At 48.8% G+C, this 12310-nt stretch overlaps 5 protein-coding genes across 5 annotated transcripts; 2 read left to right on the forward strand and 3 right to left on the reverse strand.

Annotated features, from left to right (window-relative positions):
- Positions 1-1619: 1619 nt before the first annotated feature.
- Positions 1620-3425, forward strand: GUITHDRAFT_117555 (hypothetical protein; the record flags this gene model as incomplete). Its single annotated transcript, XM_005823250.1, has 8 exons — positions 1620-2339; positions 2387-2475; positions 2521-2603; positions 2648-2684; positions 2729-2810; positions 2987-3165; positions 3210-3288; positions 3339-3425. The coding sequence occupies 8 exons, from the start codon at positions 1620-1622 to the stop codon at positions 3423-3425; spliced, it is 1356 nt and encodes a 451-aa protein (XP_005823307.1).
- Positions 3426-4537: 1112 nt separating this feature from the next.
- On the reverse strand, positions 4538-5177 carry GUITHDRAFT_155285 (hypothetical protein). The gene is made up of 7 exons (XM_005823251.1): positions 5144-5177; positions 5042-5098; positions 4927-4996; positions 4826-4876; positions 4736-4770; positions 4611-4683; positions 4538-4564 (listed from the first exon to the last, which is right to left on the reverse strand). Exons 2-6 carry the CDS (start codon positions 5081-5083, stop codon positions 4678-4680), a joined length of 204 nt encoding a protein of 67 aa, XP_005823308.1. The 5' UTR covers positions 5084-5098; positions 5144-5177; the 3' UTR covers positions 4538-4564; positions 4611-4677.
- Positions 5178-6688: 1511 nt separating this feature from the next.
- GUITHDRAFT_155286 (hypothetical protein) lies at positions 6689-8079 on the forward strand (the record flags this gene model as incomplete). Its single annotated transcript, XM_005823252.1, has 4 exons — positions 6689-7564; positions 7612-7676; positions 7728-7804; positions 7846-8079. Coding segments are annotated over exons 1-4 (902 nt in total), but the record flags the coding sequence as incomplete, so codon positions are not given.
- A 219-nt stretch (positions 8080-8298) lies between these two features.
- GUITHDRAFT_49664 (hypothetical protein) lies at positions 8299-8859 on the reverse strand (the record flags this gene model as incomplete). The annotated part of the gene is made up of 1 exon (XM_005823253.1): positions 8299-8859. A coding segment is annotated over one exon (561 nt), but the record flags the coding sequence as incomplete, so codon positions are not given.
- A 951-nt stretch (positions 8860-9810) lies between these two features.
- On the reverse strand, positions 9811-10305 carry GUITHDRAFT_48850 (hypothetical protein; the record flags this gene model as incomplete). Its single annotated transcript, XM_005823254.1, has 1 exon — positions 9811-10305. A coding segment is annotated over one exon (495 nt), but the record flags the coding sequence as incomplete, so codon positions are not given.
- Positions 10306-12310: the final 2005 nt, after the last annotated feature.

A 12310-nucleotide genomic window follows, 5' to 3' on the forward strand; every position in this document is an offset into this window, starting at 1 on the left:
CCAGAAATGTTTCTTTTTTGCTTACGCCCTCACAAGTCCCTTTTAGTACCCCTGATTTTCACACTTGGCCTTGGGGAGTGGAGGGGTTATGAGACAAGTTTATTTCCGTTATAACTTCCTGGAACATGGGGGAGATGCATGCCTACGAACCGAAAACAAGTAGATGGGAGGGGGTTTGATGGCGAAGCGAGGAGGAATGATGGAGGAGGAGAGGAGGTAACATGGGTGGGGAGAAGCTGTGGAGAGGATGAGAGGCAAGTAATCGAGGGATTGACCATTTGGCGAAAAAGATGTGAGACGGAGGAAGAGAGTAGAGCAGATTGGCAGAGATGAAGAACAAAGCAGCAGTCTCCTGCTGTCCAGGGGCAGCAGGAGACTGAATGACTCAGACAGATTGAAAGATGGGTAAATACTGAATTCTTTCACATTTGCTATCATTCCTAAAAGTCGTATCTATGTCATTCCTCCTTCTTGTCCGAGGATGCTGCTTCCGATGGCATTGCTGGGCCATATTTCTTCTTGGTGGACAACTATGAGTACATGCAGACGTCAGAATAATGCGCGACAACAATGAGATGAAAAACAATAATTCATTAGCACCTTGGAAACGATTGGGCGGAGAACAAAAAGCCATCTGGTGAAGGGAATACAGGAAAAAAATCAGCAGAAACTTGTGAAGGTGTCGTAGAACTCACACGATCACAAGTCCGAGCGCGTACATCCAATCAGCCCAACTTCTTGCTTCAGGACCATACGATGAGAGTGAAAAGCTCTTGTACCATGGCTCCTTCGCTTCCGACATGTTCTGCGAGTATAGAAGTCAGCCAGACATGTTTGCGAAAGGCAAGATATTGAACGATGATGCACGAGGGAGCTCACTGATTGCATCGATTATGCTAGATGTCAAATTCTAGTCGATGAATGCAATCGGTTCATGTACTGTGGTAATAAACCAACTCAAAGAACAGGATGCCCACCACCACCTCCCAACTCAGCTACTTCATCTCCTCATTCTCTCCTTCTTCCCCTTTCCTTCCCTGCTTCCATCCTTCATTTCTCGCTTCCGTGAGTCATAAGTTCCCTCTTCGCCGTTGACGTGTTAGCATTTCCCCCGTTCTGCCCACGTTCATTCCCTTCCTGTCCACTTGGAGGCTCTTGTCCTCTGGTCATATTCTTGCTCCTCTCTTCAGCTAGTAACTTGCTCCTTCTTCGTCTCTGCCTTGAGAAAAAGCATCAAGAACAAGCGAGGAGGAGGAGAAGACAAGCAAGGAGAGCTGAGCGGAGACAGGGGACCAGCACGGGCGACTCTGGCGACTGTGGCTCGAAGGGAAGGGGAATGGAAGGGGAAGACTTCTGTCTTCTTCTCCTTCCAGGGACATTACAAGGATTTTCATTGCTGTCTTATATGTATCAATAGTAATGTCAATGAGGGGGACTGGAATATTTAAAGATTGATTTTTTAGTTGACGACATATCCCAATACGGAGGAGGGTGGAGGAGGGCAACAAGTGGAGGGCAGGACGTGGAGAGGAGGGGGCAAGAGTTAGTGAGCCAGAGGAGGGAGAGAAGGGTGAGATACACAGATTGCGAACTTGTTATGAGCATTCTCGTTTGTTAGCATGTCCACGGACAGTCTGCAGGAGGAGCTTGGCGAGTGGACGAGAAGCCTCGACACTCTAGTCGATGCTGAAGCGAGTGCGGGGAGAGAGATCGGGGTAGAGCAGGTCGCTTCCGATGTCGTAGGATGGGTGAAAGACATCGGTAAGGAGGTCACTTCAGCAGCCAGCAGAAAAATCTCTCCGCAGCTCAACTTGAGGAGGTTTCAAGCTCGCGAGCTGTCTGAACGTGTTGATTATCGTCCTCGGCACAGGAGCTGGAGGTCTCTGGCCCACCCTACTGCAGTGTCGTACGCAAAGCAAGTTCTGAGCTGGTTTGGTTACTCGAGCAAAGCAGCGAGTGCGAGAACCAGGAGCGAAGAGCATGCCCTGCATCACGCATCGCACAGACACAAACATGTCGGTGACGAGGAGGGGATTCACGATGAGCCGAATGCTCCACATGAGGACTTGGCGGCAACAGGCAAGGAGGATCATACGAGAACGTCTTGCGCTGCGAGCCTTCGAGAGAGAAATATGAAGGAATCCAGTAATCTCAAGTCGCGTCACGTTCATGTCCGACACATAAGACCAACATCTGCAACCTGCGGGTTGACGAGCAGTCCTGAATGGCAGAAATCTGTTGCCTGCTTGCTGTATTACCTCTTCCAAGGAACCATCCTTATATCTTTTGTCACTGACAACGTTCGAGAAGTCACGTCGTTGCGCTCAGAGCAGAAACAGGTTGTTTGGTATCAAAATTGTAGTGCGGTTTCTGATTGATTTCTTAGATTATGTTGGTGATGCTCCTGCTGTCGGTTGGAAATTTCTTCAGCTCTACGACGACACCCAAATCTCACATTCTCCTCGTCCTGTTCAGGTTTGCACGTGACGACTGTGATGAAGTTTCTGACCAGAGCGTCAGAGCACTATGTGACATCGCCAACATTCTTCATGCTGTGATCCTCACACTCTTGTGCATCTGGAGCGACGGAATGCGAGCAGACGGTGAGAGGTACAAGTTCTATCGAATCGCTAAAGTTTGTGTTCAGACAGTGAGATTGCTCGATGGTTTCTTCGCTCTCCCAGGTTGTTCTCCCTTTCCTCCTTGTCATCCTAATCAGCACTTGCAGTAATGCGAAGCTGTTGATGCTGCCGGAGGAGCACGTCGGTGCTGTGCTTGGCATTGTCAATCTTCTCTTCGGGCTGCTTCGAGTCAGCAGGTGGAAATCTGTTTGAGCTGGTTTTGTGATCTTGTTAAACATGTGCAAAGCGATCTTCACATAGACACTATACCCCGGACGTCGGAGCTTCCAGTTGCCATGACGGTGCGTGCAACCGCAAACAAGCATGAGGGAGGAGGGCCAAGAAGATTTTTGAAACTCTGGCAGGGTCTCATCCTCCTCTCCCTCATCCCTGCCAACACTCAGCTCGGTCGTACTTGCGAAATGAAGGATCTCAGCGCCTCGTCATGCTGTGGGCACGCGACTTTCTCCTCCTGGTCCTCGTGCCATGTTCTCACTTCAGCTCTCTTCATCGCCATCGTCAATCTCGCGGCACCAACGCAGAGGTCCTGCACGTAGCTGCCACTCTCATCTGACCATGGCGAATTAGGAGGCTCCGGGCTCCGCTTTTGGCGATGATCTCGACTTCTCTGTGGTCGCTTGCAGTGGCAGCAGGAGGAATCATCATGGTGCGTAGCTCTAGCGATTCTCGTCTGCTGCTCCTTTAACTTGATCTTAGGGTTCTTCATCACTTCCCTGGCCTGGAATTCCCTTCTTCTCCGCGCTCTCTGTCATCAGTTTGCTCATGTCTAAGCATTTGGTGTGAAGGCTAGGCTACGGTTTAATGCTTAATCTAACGACTTGGTTCCTGCTGTAAATTTCGAATTATCGCCGTTGAGATCAGCTCGCTCTTGAAGATGTCTGTGCGAGTGTTAGGGTATAAAACCAGCAAGGTTAGAAAACATACGCTATAGCTGCCAAGAGCTTTCGTCTTGCTCCAATCGTCGATATCTGTTCGCAGACAAATCACGGGCCGACAAAACGAGCAGGAGGTCAAACCTGCATCTCCTTCAGGTCTTCGTCGGTGACGTACCGCAAAGCTTCTGGTTCTGTCAGCTCCTGCAAGGAGAGTCATCGGGCACAACACATGTCGTCGGGCAAAGTCATCGGGCACAACACATCTCGCGCCTCTCACCTGCTCCTTTAGGATAGGAGCGTACTTGTCAAGCCCTATCTGTGCGAGAAAGTGATCCAAGCCTCTCCATTCTCCCTGCTTGTCTCATCAACGTCAACGTTCAGGCCTGAATCCCTTACCTCTCCCCCCTGAGCTGCCTTTGCCGTATTGCTCTTGTCCAATCTCGGTGTTGCCTCAGGAGCTTCGGGCATCGCAGGCACAGAGAGCGAGGGCGCAGTCTTGTTATCAAACAGGTCCAGCATATCTACGCTCGTCGACGCGATTGCCTTGGGCTTGTCGTCGATTTGCATCAGCAGCTGCTTGCCATTCCTCGAGTCATCGCGTGAGGCCTCATGAAGAACAGCAAGATCTCCTTTGCTTTGCTTCGCACCCGAAGATCCTTTCAACTTCTTGTACTCAAGATACTGATGCTACATTAGTCTCTGCAAGAGAAAACGATTCAGAACCTCATTCAGAGCGTTGTCAAGGTTCCATTTATGTTCATTCAGGCAATAGACAGCAAGATCGGATTCGCAACCCTAGATACTTTCAAGTCAGCAGTCTTAGACAACAGAGAATCTTGCTTGCCGTGATTTCACAAAATGATTTGACGGTTTGTTCTCTTCTTGCTTCATCCATCTACGGAATAATCAAAAATCTCATTTGTTTTAGTTTTGCGGGGCAATTTTCACCTGCTCATGTCGTCCATGGACCGTCGCGTTCGAGTTACTGTGGGTCAGGTCAGATGCCTGTCCCAAACTCCTTCGAATAGCTTCAGCAAGTGCTTCTTCCTGCCTTGCTCAATCAACAACGTCGAAATAACAAAACCCTCTCCACCTCCGTCATCGCCGAGCTTCGCGACGTTGGCATGGCAGCAGGCGCATGTGGATGAACGACGGTCTTCTTACACCTCCCGGTGACGATCAGCACGGCAGGCGGTCTTGTATCAGTCGACGTCTTACCTTGGACATGAAGCCCCAGCAAGACCAGCTGGCATCTTACAGATCTAGTCAAACAAGCCGAAATGCTGACATATTCGCGTGAAAGCATACTTCGAGGTGGACTCCACATCCCGGACAAGTTGTCGTTGAGCCTTGGGCTCGCTGATAGCACAGACCGTGAGCAGCTCACTGAAGAATCCACAGAGGGTTACTTGCTGCGCTTGAGCTGCTGGTGTCAAGGTTGGAGTCTGACAGGCCGGGCATACGACTTGTGCCACGGAGCTGCTTTGACGGTGAGGTCAAGCAAAGACCACAGGAAGGCATCACCTTTTGCATGAAAGAGTGCTTTGACAGCTTGCATTCGAGCATTTCAAAATAGCATTCCTTCATCGCCGTCAACATCATCGCATCTTACCCTACTGCAAGTACCCGCTGCCACAGAAGCAGCACTTCAGATATGAGGATCCTGACTGTTCATAGAGGTTTCAGGATAGGGGCTACACATCTGCATGAATTACCTTGCAAGAAATTTGCTTTCCACAAGTCCCACAGAGGAAACTCACTCCTTGAAGGAATGTATTTAGTGCTCAAAATAATCAAGATTGCGCTCATGGGAATAAAAGTTCAAACCTTGGATGTGATTTCTTTCACTGCCAACTGTGTTCTCTAAAGAGGCAGGTCAAACTCAAAAATTGAGCAGTCATACGATTACGAACCTGCCGGCGTTTGATTTGTTACATGGCAGCTGGGACAAGCAACTTGTGACTCTCCAGTCTTGTAGCTCATGATAGCTGCACAGCTGTAGCATCGCAATTGCAGTCTGGCGGGGTTGGCAGCTCGAGATGGAGGAGGTGGAGTTGCCTGCATGACAATCACCTCAAAATGCTCAGGTTGCAGCACGAAGCAAATACTGTCCCCGGTGGTTCGGAGGAAGAGGTCGAAGTTGTACAAATGTTTCCTTGAGACCAATTGTCAAAAACGTGGAAGAGAGAGCGAGAGCGAGAGCGAGAGCGGATGACGAAGGATGAGTGCGAGAAAGGGAGGGAGGAAAGGTGAGATGGTGAGCGGAGAAAGTGGGGTAAGGGGAGAGGAGAAAGAAGTGAGAGAAGAAAGAAGGATGATAGGTCAAGAGGAAAGGGGAGCAAGACAGATGGGGGAGAGAAACCTCTTGCTTCATTGAATCTGACATAATCTGCTTGATCTTCGGGGAGTTGGGGGGGAACATACGATCCAAGATCTTTTTTTGGCGACTTATGAGACAAGTGTCAGCAGCATGGCAGACCGAGAAGAGCAGAGCTTGTTCACCTCTTTCTTCTTTATCCCGGATATCAAATTGTTTACTCCCAAAATGCCTTTCTCTCCCATCGACTTCATCTTGAACAGAAAATTCGTTATGCTGTCCGACGTCCCCATGAGGTCACGTGCGTCTTTGGGCGCCTGCGAGCCATTCTGTTGCCCAGGTCAAACAAGGAATTGAGTTCAAGTTGTAGGGATGCAGAGAATTCCGGCTCGTTTCAATCAACCATGATGATATACAGCACAAATTTAACACTCATCGCATCATTTCAGTCAAGAAACGGGATGCTTTGCCCACTCTTAGCACTTCCCTCAATAATTATTCTATGTAATCACGCGTATTCATGTCCGCGTTCAATCCTTCCCTTTGAATTGCTCTTCTCCACCCTTCGCCCCCCTCCATTCCCACCCAGCAGTTCTACCTGATGAGCCGCCATAGCTTGTTCTGTCTTTTTTACAAGTATTTTTGTCTATATTTAGACTCAAATTGATTTTAATTATGACCCTTTTAAATTTCCCCCACTACAGCTAGGTCCTGTTCGAATTATAGACAGACCCCACCCCCTCAATGAAATATCATAAGGACGGGTGCATATTCAAAATTCTACTGCACCAGTCTTCGCCTGATTTCCCCGACCCACCCCATATGATTTTAGCCTACAGGACATGCACAAATGACGCAAGGGAAGAACGGCGAGGCGACGGAGAGTCTTCGGCATGTTGGTCATGCCGCAAACCAAAAATATCAACAGTATCATGAGCTCCAACTGCATCGAAAGCCCCACCATGAATGAAGTCTCGTTCTCATATCATCGCAGCAGCTTTGATGGTTTGCTCTCGGTGACGATTTGAGTTCTGAATTCTTTTTGAGAGGCTAGTTGGCATGGAGAGTCTTGTGGCCAGGGGAAATGTTGTCAAGATTAATCGGTTCGTGTTGATTTTCGAGTGGACAACGACAGCCGTGACATCCTGTCTGCTTGTCTTCTACTGGTACGGGATCTTGGCGTCCCCTGAGGAGATGCAGAACAGTAGGAGTTACAAGGTGTTGCTCGTGTACTCAATCATCTACGCCTATCTCCGTCTTTGCTATCTTGTCAAGACGTTGAGTAAGACGTATGTGTACCTCAAGGATGGGCCATCGGAGCGGGAGGTGCTGCCTGGACAGGAATTTATCGATTCTATTGCGAAACTTCAGCCGCTAGCAGAGAAGATGCACATTCTCTGTGTGTGCTTGATAACGCACAATGTCTTTCCCTTCCGTCCTTGCGTGCCCATGACTTTCTGGGCCGTATGTACTTCTCTTCATATCGCCTCCCTTATCTTCGTGACCTTGTGCATCTTGCTGCTCGTCGTATCTACTTGCATGGTCGCCTTCATCATCGTGACTGAGAGGAGAAGAAACAGAAACGAAGACGCCTCGACTCACTATCGCTTCCTGCCCCTTGTTGATCCTATTCGCAACAGAATCATAGCAAACCTTCCCATCACTCAGCAGGCGCCTCCTGACGGCGAGCCGTGTGCGATCTGCTTCGAGATCGACACCGAGACAGACTGGTGAAGGATGGGGTAAGGCTTGCGAAGATCGTCTCAATGCTTGGCAGGAGACTTCTTCCATGTGGACACCGATTTCATCCTTCATGTATCGACGACTGGCTCAAGAAACGACGTCAGTTTGTTTCCCTGTTCTCTTCCTGCTTGATGAAATCATTCTTTGCAGTTTCCTCCTGCCCAATCTGCCGAAGAGATCCAGTGGAAGGCAACAGAAATGTGGAGGCGGGGAAGGGATGGCGCAAGGTGAGGCCAAGGCATAAGGTCCCTCGATGAAATGTGTACAGATGCGGCTGCTGCTCCCGGCGGCGGGGAAGAAAATCATGGGAGAGAGACGGAGGATGAGCGAAACCGTCTGGTTGCAAACATGGTCTGAAATTCGCAGGATACGGTGTTGTGTGAATCGATAACATGCGCTCGAGTTGTTCTTTTCTGTAGTTTTCTGATTTCTGCTGGTTAGTGGTGCATGCTGAGACCTGTCAAACTTCCCTTTGGCATGAAAGTACAATTCACAAACCCCGTACATGTCTTTGATCGATGCAGCTTATTCATATTGTATGTCAAGTTTTACTCTCCTCGCCTTCATACATTTAGAGGTCAAAGGAGGTTACTGGAAAAAGAGAATGGAGGATCGCGAATTCTGGAATGCTGAGAAGAACTGCGCAAAGGAGATAGTAGAAACAACACAGGGAGTGTTGGAGCATAGGGTGAGAGAAAGGAAGGGCAGGGATAGTTCATATCTCGAAGTCGAAGATAAATTCACCGAACCCGGAGATGGCGGCTCTCACGGAATCCCCCACATGGATTGACTGCTCCATCGCCGCGCCCTCCAGTTGCTTCGCGCTTTCCATGGCTTGTCCGATGATGTGGTAGCGAGGCTGCAGCTTTCCTACCGCTCCTGCTCCGCATGTGCCAAGAGCCACTCCAATCCGACATCTCAAGTCGATTTTCCACTCCTTGCTCTGCGTCTTAACCGTTTCCAGAAGCTGCTTCGCAAGCCTTACCATGCTCTTGCACACCACACGCTCTGTTGTGTCGGTAACCCATCCCGCGCACACATATGCATCTCCAATGGTATCAATCTTGAATACACGGTGAGCTCGCCCGACGCACAAGTCGAACTTGGAGAAGAGGGTGTGAATGAGCTTGGCGACTTCCATTGGCTCCATCTTCGATACCATCTCTGTGTAGCTGCACAGGTCGAGGTGCAGAACTACAGCTCGACGAGATCTGTAGGAGATCTTGCCGGTGCTCACGATCTCGTGCGCAATGTCCTCCGGGAACAAGTCATTAAGTATCTTGATGATCGATTTGTACTCCTCTTGGATCACGCGAGAAACTTTCCACTGCAGTCTCACCCCAAAGTTTCCATCGCGCAGCAACTGGTTGCTGAAGTATCCAGCGAAGAGCACAAAGAAGGAAAAGCCCGAGGAGATGTTTGCAAATATCACACGCACTAGCACGAAAGTGATGACTAGCGTGCAGACGACGAAATAAGTGTGCCGCTGCACTGAGGTGCCGCAAAGCAGAAGGTTGAAGTAGGAGAAGCTGGGGCCAAAAATCAAGCTGATCCCTGTGCAGTTGACGAATGATAGGCAAAATAAAAGCGAGCAGTAAAAGACTGTCTGGCATAAGAACAGAGCCGAGCGCCAGAACTCCACTTTACGTCCAAGACCTTGCAAGGAACCCTTGGGAACAAAGAATGAGATGGGTTTGATCCTTAGGCAAACACAGTAAGATAGGAACGAGCCTATCAGACAGACGACACTCATGCCTCCCACAACTAGTCTCAAGTTGACCACTTGCCTCTTTCGATGCTGAAAAGTCTCAGTTGTGAAGATGCTCAAGGACAGAAGGTATTCGAAGATGACGATACTCGCAACCGAGCAGCATAAGAGCCCAAGAATCACTCTCCGAAAGTTACGTGGTGCTCGAAACTGTAGAAATTCTTCTTCTGTGCGCTGGTCCAAGAAGCAGCACCAGAAGGGGTGGATCTCTTGCTTCTTGAAAGTGAGCTGCAGAGAAGCATCATTGCTCATGAATGCTTTCCAAGCCGGATCTTGAGCGTCAGCTGACGATATCATGTCAAGGTCGCTTAAAGGGTTGCTTGAGCTTGAGATTCCAGCATCTGTTCCTGAGGAAGAAACTCTATTCCTGAACTGCTCGAAGCACTTATCCTCGTTCTCACCGTTTCTGGTCTTCGGTTGCATCGCAATGAAGGGCAAAGAGTTTCCGTCTGACGATACGTGCACGAAATAACACGTCATCAATCCTTTACCTTTTACATCAATCGTTGGTTTTTCTACAAGGGAAATCTCCGGGAAATTTCCACGCTTCAAGACATCCATCACGGACTGCGTACATAAGATTCTACTCGGCTCTGAGTGCGAGCACATTCTCGCGCTCGTGTTAATAGTGTCTCCAAAAAGGCAGTAAAATCTTCTTTGATATCCAACTACAGCTCCTGCCACGGGGCCTGAACTGATACCCACTTTCGCCCAAAGAACGTGTCCTGAAGCAGAGAAATATAATCGAGCACGTCGTATCAGACAATCTGCCAGCTGAATCATTCTGCGTGTTGAGTAGAGGACATACTCGTCATGGTGCATTGGTGCATCGAAAGGATTGGCTGATCTTGGACATGCGATTACATAAGAGTCTTGAATGTGATGATACTTGAACATGCCAAAAGATTCCACAATTGCATCAAAATCCGAAAAAACTTTGTCAATGAAATTGAACACTTTGAGGTTGCTTGTTGTTCCTCTCGTTACTTCAGGAGAAAGGGAAAGGAACATGATCGTGCAATGCTCCATTGTATTGCCGATGATTGAATTGGCGGACTCAGCCATCAACCTGGTGTGTAGAGATCGTGGGATGATTGTGCACAACAAGCCATTTGTTTGCTCAATCGAAATCTTCAAGCCTTTCTCCCGAAAGTAGCGTTCTCGGGCACAAGATATCCTGGAATGACAGAGATAAGTCGTGGCAATGGTAATGATCGCATGCAGAAAGACGATAGGCAAGTGTAAGTTTAGATTCAGCCCGCATAGCATCCCAGCCCCAAGCAAACTCAAAACCTGAATTACGCAGACTGAGAAAGCTGCCTGCCCGTCTATTGCTGCAGTGATCGGCAGAAAGCACCCCATGAAGGTGTAGACAGCAAGAGACTCAGGGGAAGTCAGCCGGGGAACACATCCAGCATCTTCATGCGAGTATGTCGTCGAGTACCTCAAGTTCGTCTCGATGGGATTAGAGTCTGTGCAGCTCCAGGTCCAGGGAAATCCTTGCTGGATACCGATAGTGAGATTGACATAGGGAGAGATGTAGCCGACGGTCATAGACCTTCTGAGGTCTGCAATGAGCTTCCTTGCAAGCTCCGACTGGAACAGCAGACAGATCCAGAACGAGCAAACTAGGTCTTTGTTTCTTCCCCGAGATAGAAAATTCTCTGTAGATGGCAAAATGTATATACACAAAAATACGAGACATAAGACTGTGGTGGACAAAAACAAAAGCCCATGAACTTGACGCAGGGCACTGTTGTCCTCGACTTGTTCACCATAAAAGATCTGAAGCGCAAAACAAAAATAAAATATTCCAACCGACACTAAAAGCCTCTGGAAAGTCGCTCGTGAACGAGAAAAATCTAATTTCCGGAACTCATCTTCATCATCCTTGTTTTGAGGCTGGGAAGTAATGTGTTGGAACTCAAGTCCAAGGCCCCTCAAAGGCATGGCAATCTTCTGATCCCACCCTCAGGTTAGGCTATATTTCGAGTTCTAAAGCATACATGAACATGAATATGGTATAGCCCAAAGCAAGAAGTCAGACAGGAAACGGAACCAAGGTCAATCGTCGCTTGAAGCGGAAGACAGTCCTTGTGCGGCTCCAACGTAAGGAGAGATTGAGCTTCAGGCAAAGATGAAGTAGAAGATGACAGGGAAGATATGGAAGGAGAGTTTCAAGACGTCGAGGAGATTAGACGGGGACGCGGGGAGATTCGGGAGGGCGTGAAGGAACGGGCGGGGACGGAAGGAAGTGGAGGGAACGAATCGCGGAATACTAGGGGGTGGGGTAATGGGTTCCAGTGGTGGGTAGGGTGTGCCATCGTGTGGGGAAAAATGCATATGAGCAAGGGGGTGATGAAGGGGGTCGGGTAGTCTACACCGGGTGGGGCGTATTCAAATGAGGGTAGGGTCACTACGAGCGTGCAGGGCAGTTGTATAAATATGTAGTATTTTTATAGTTTTAAGTTGAACGAAGAGTTCTTATATTGGCAGTAAAAAGGGCTACTGGGTTTTTTTATTTAGTATGGGCTATAATGGCCTTTACACATGGGTTTAGATAGTTTAGTTTAGAGAGTTTGGCAGCATATGTACGGGCGACCATCCTCAAGGGCGGCAACCGTGAACTATGAGGGCCTGCCCATTCGACTGATTGGGCGGGATGACGATGCGCCAGTCGTAAGTAGCTGAGGGCCGAGTGTGCTGCCAGGCTACGGTCACGCCGGTCACCGCCGCCGGGTACTAAGGACAACAACCAGGGGGATGGCCGCTAGCCGAGCAGCTTAATAACACTTGACTTATTTGACATAATTACGTTGTATGGTTTTGGTCACATGACACTTCTCACGTTCTACTGATTTGACCACATGACACTTTTCCTTCGTGACTTTTTTGACGTATTACACTTTTCCTTCGTGACTCAACTATGAACAACTGCCTTCTTATCTCTCTCACTTTCCCTTAT

This window comes from Guillardia theta (assembly GCF_000315625.1).
Source record: "Guillardia theta CCMP2712 unplaced genomic scaffold GUITHscaffold_112, whole genome shotgun sequence".
In the NCBI taxonomy this organism is placed as follows: domain Eukaryota; class Cryptophyceae; order Pyrenomonadales; family Geminigeraceae; genus Guillardia; species Guillardia theta.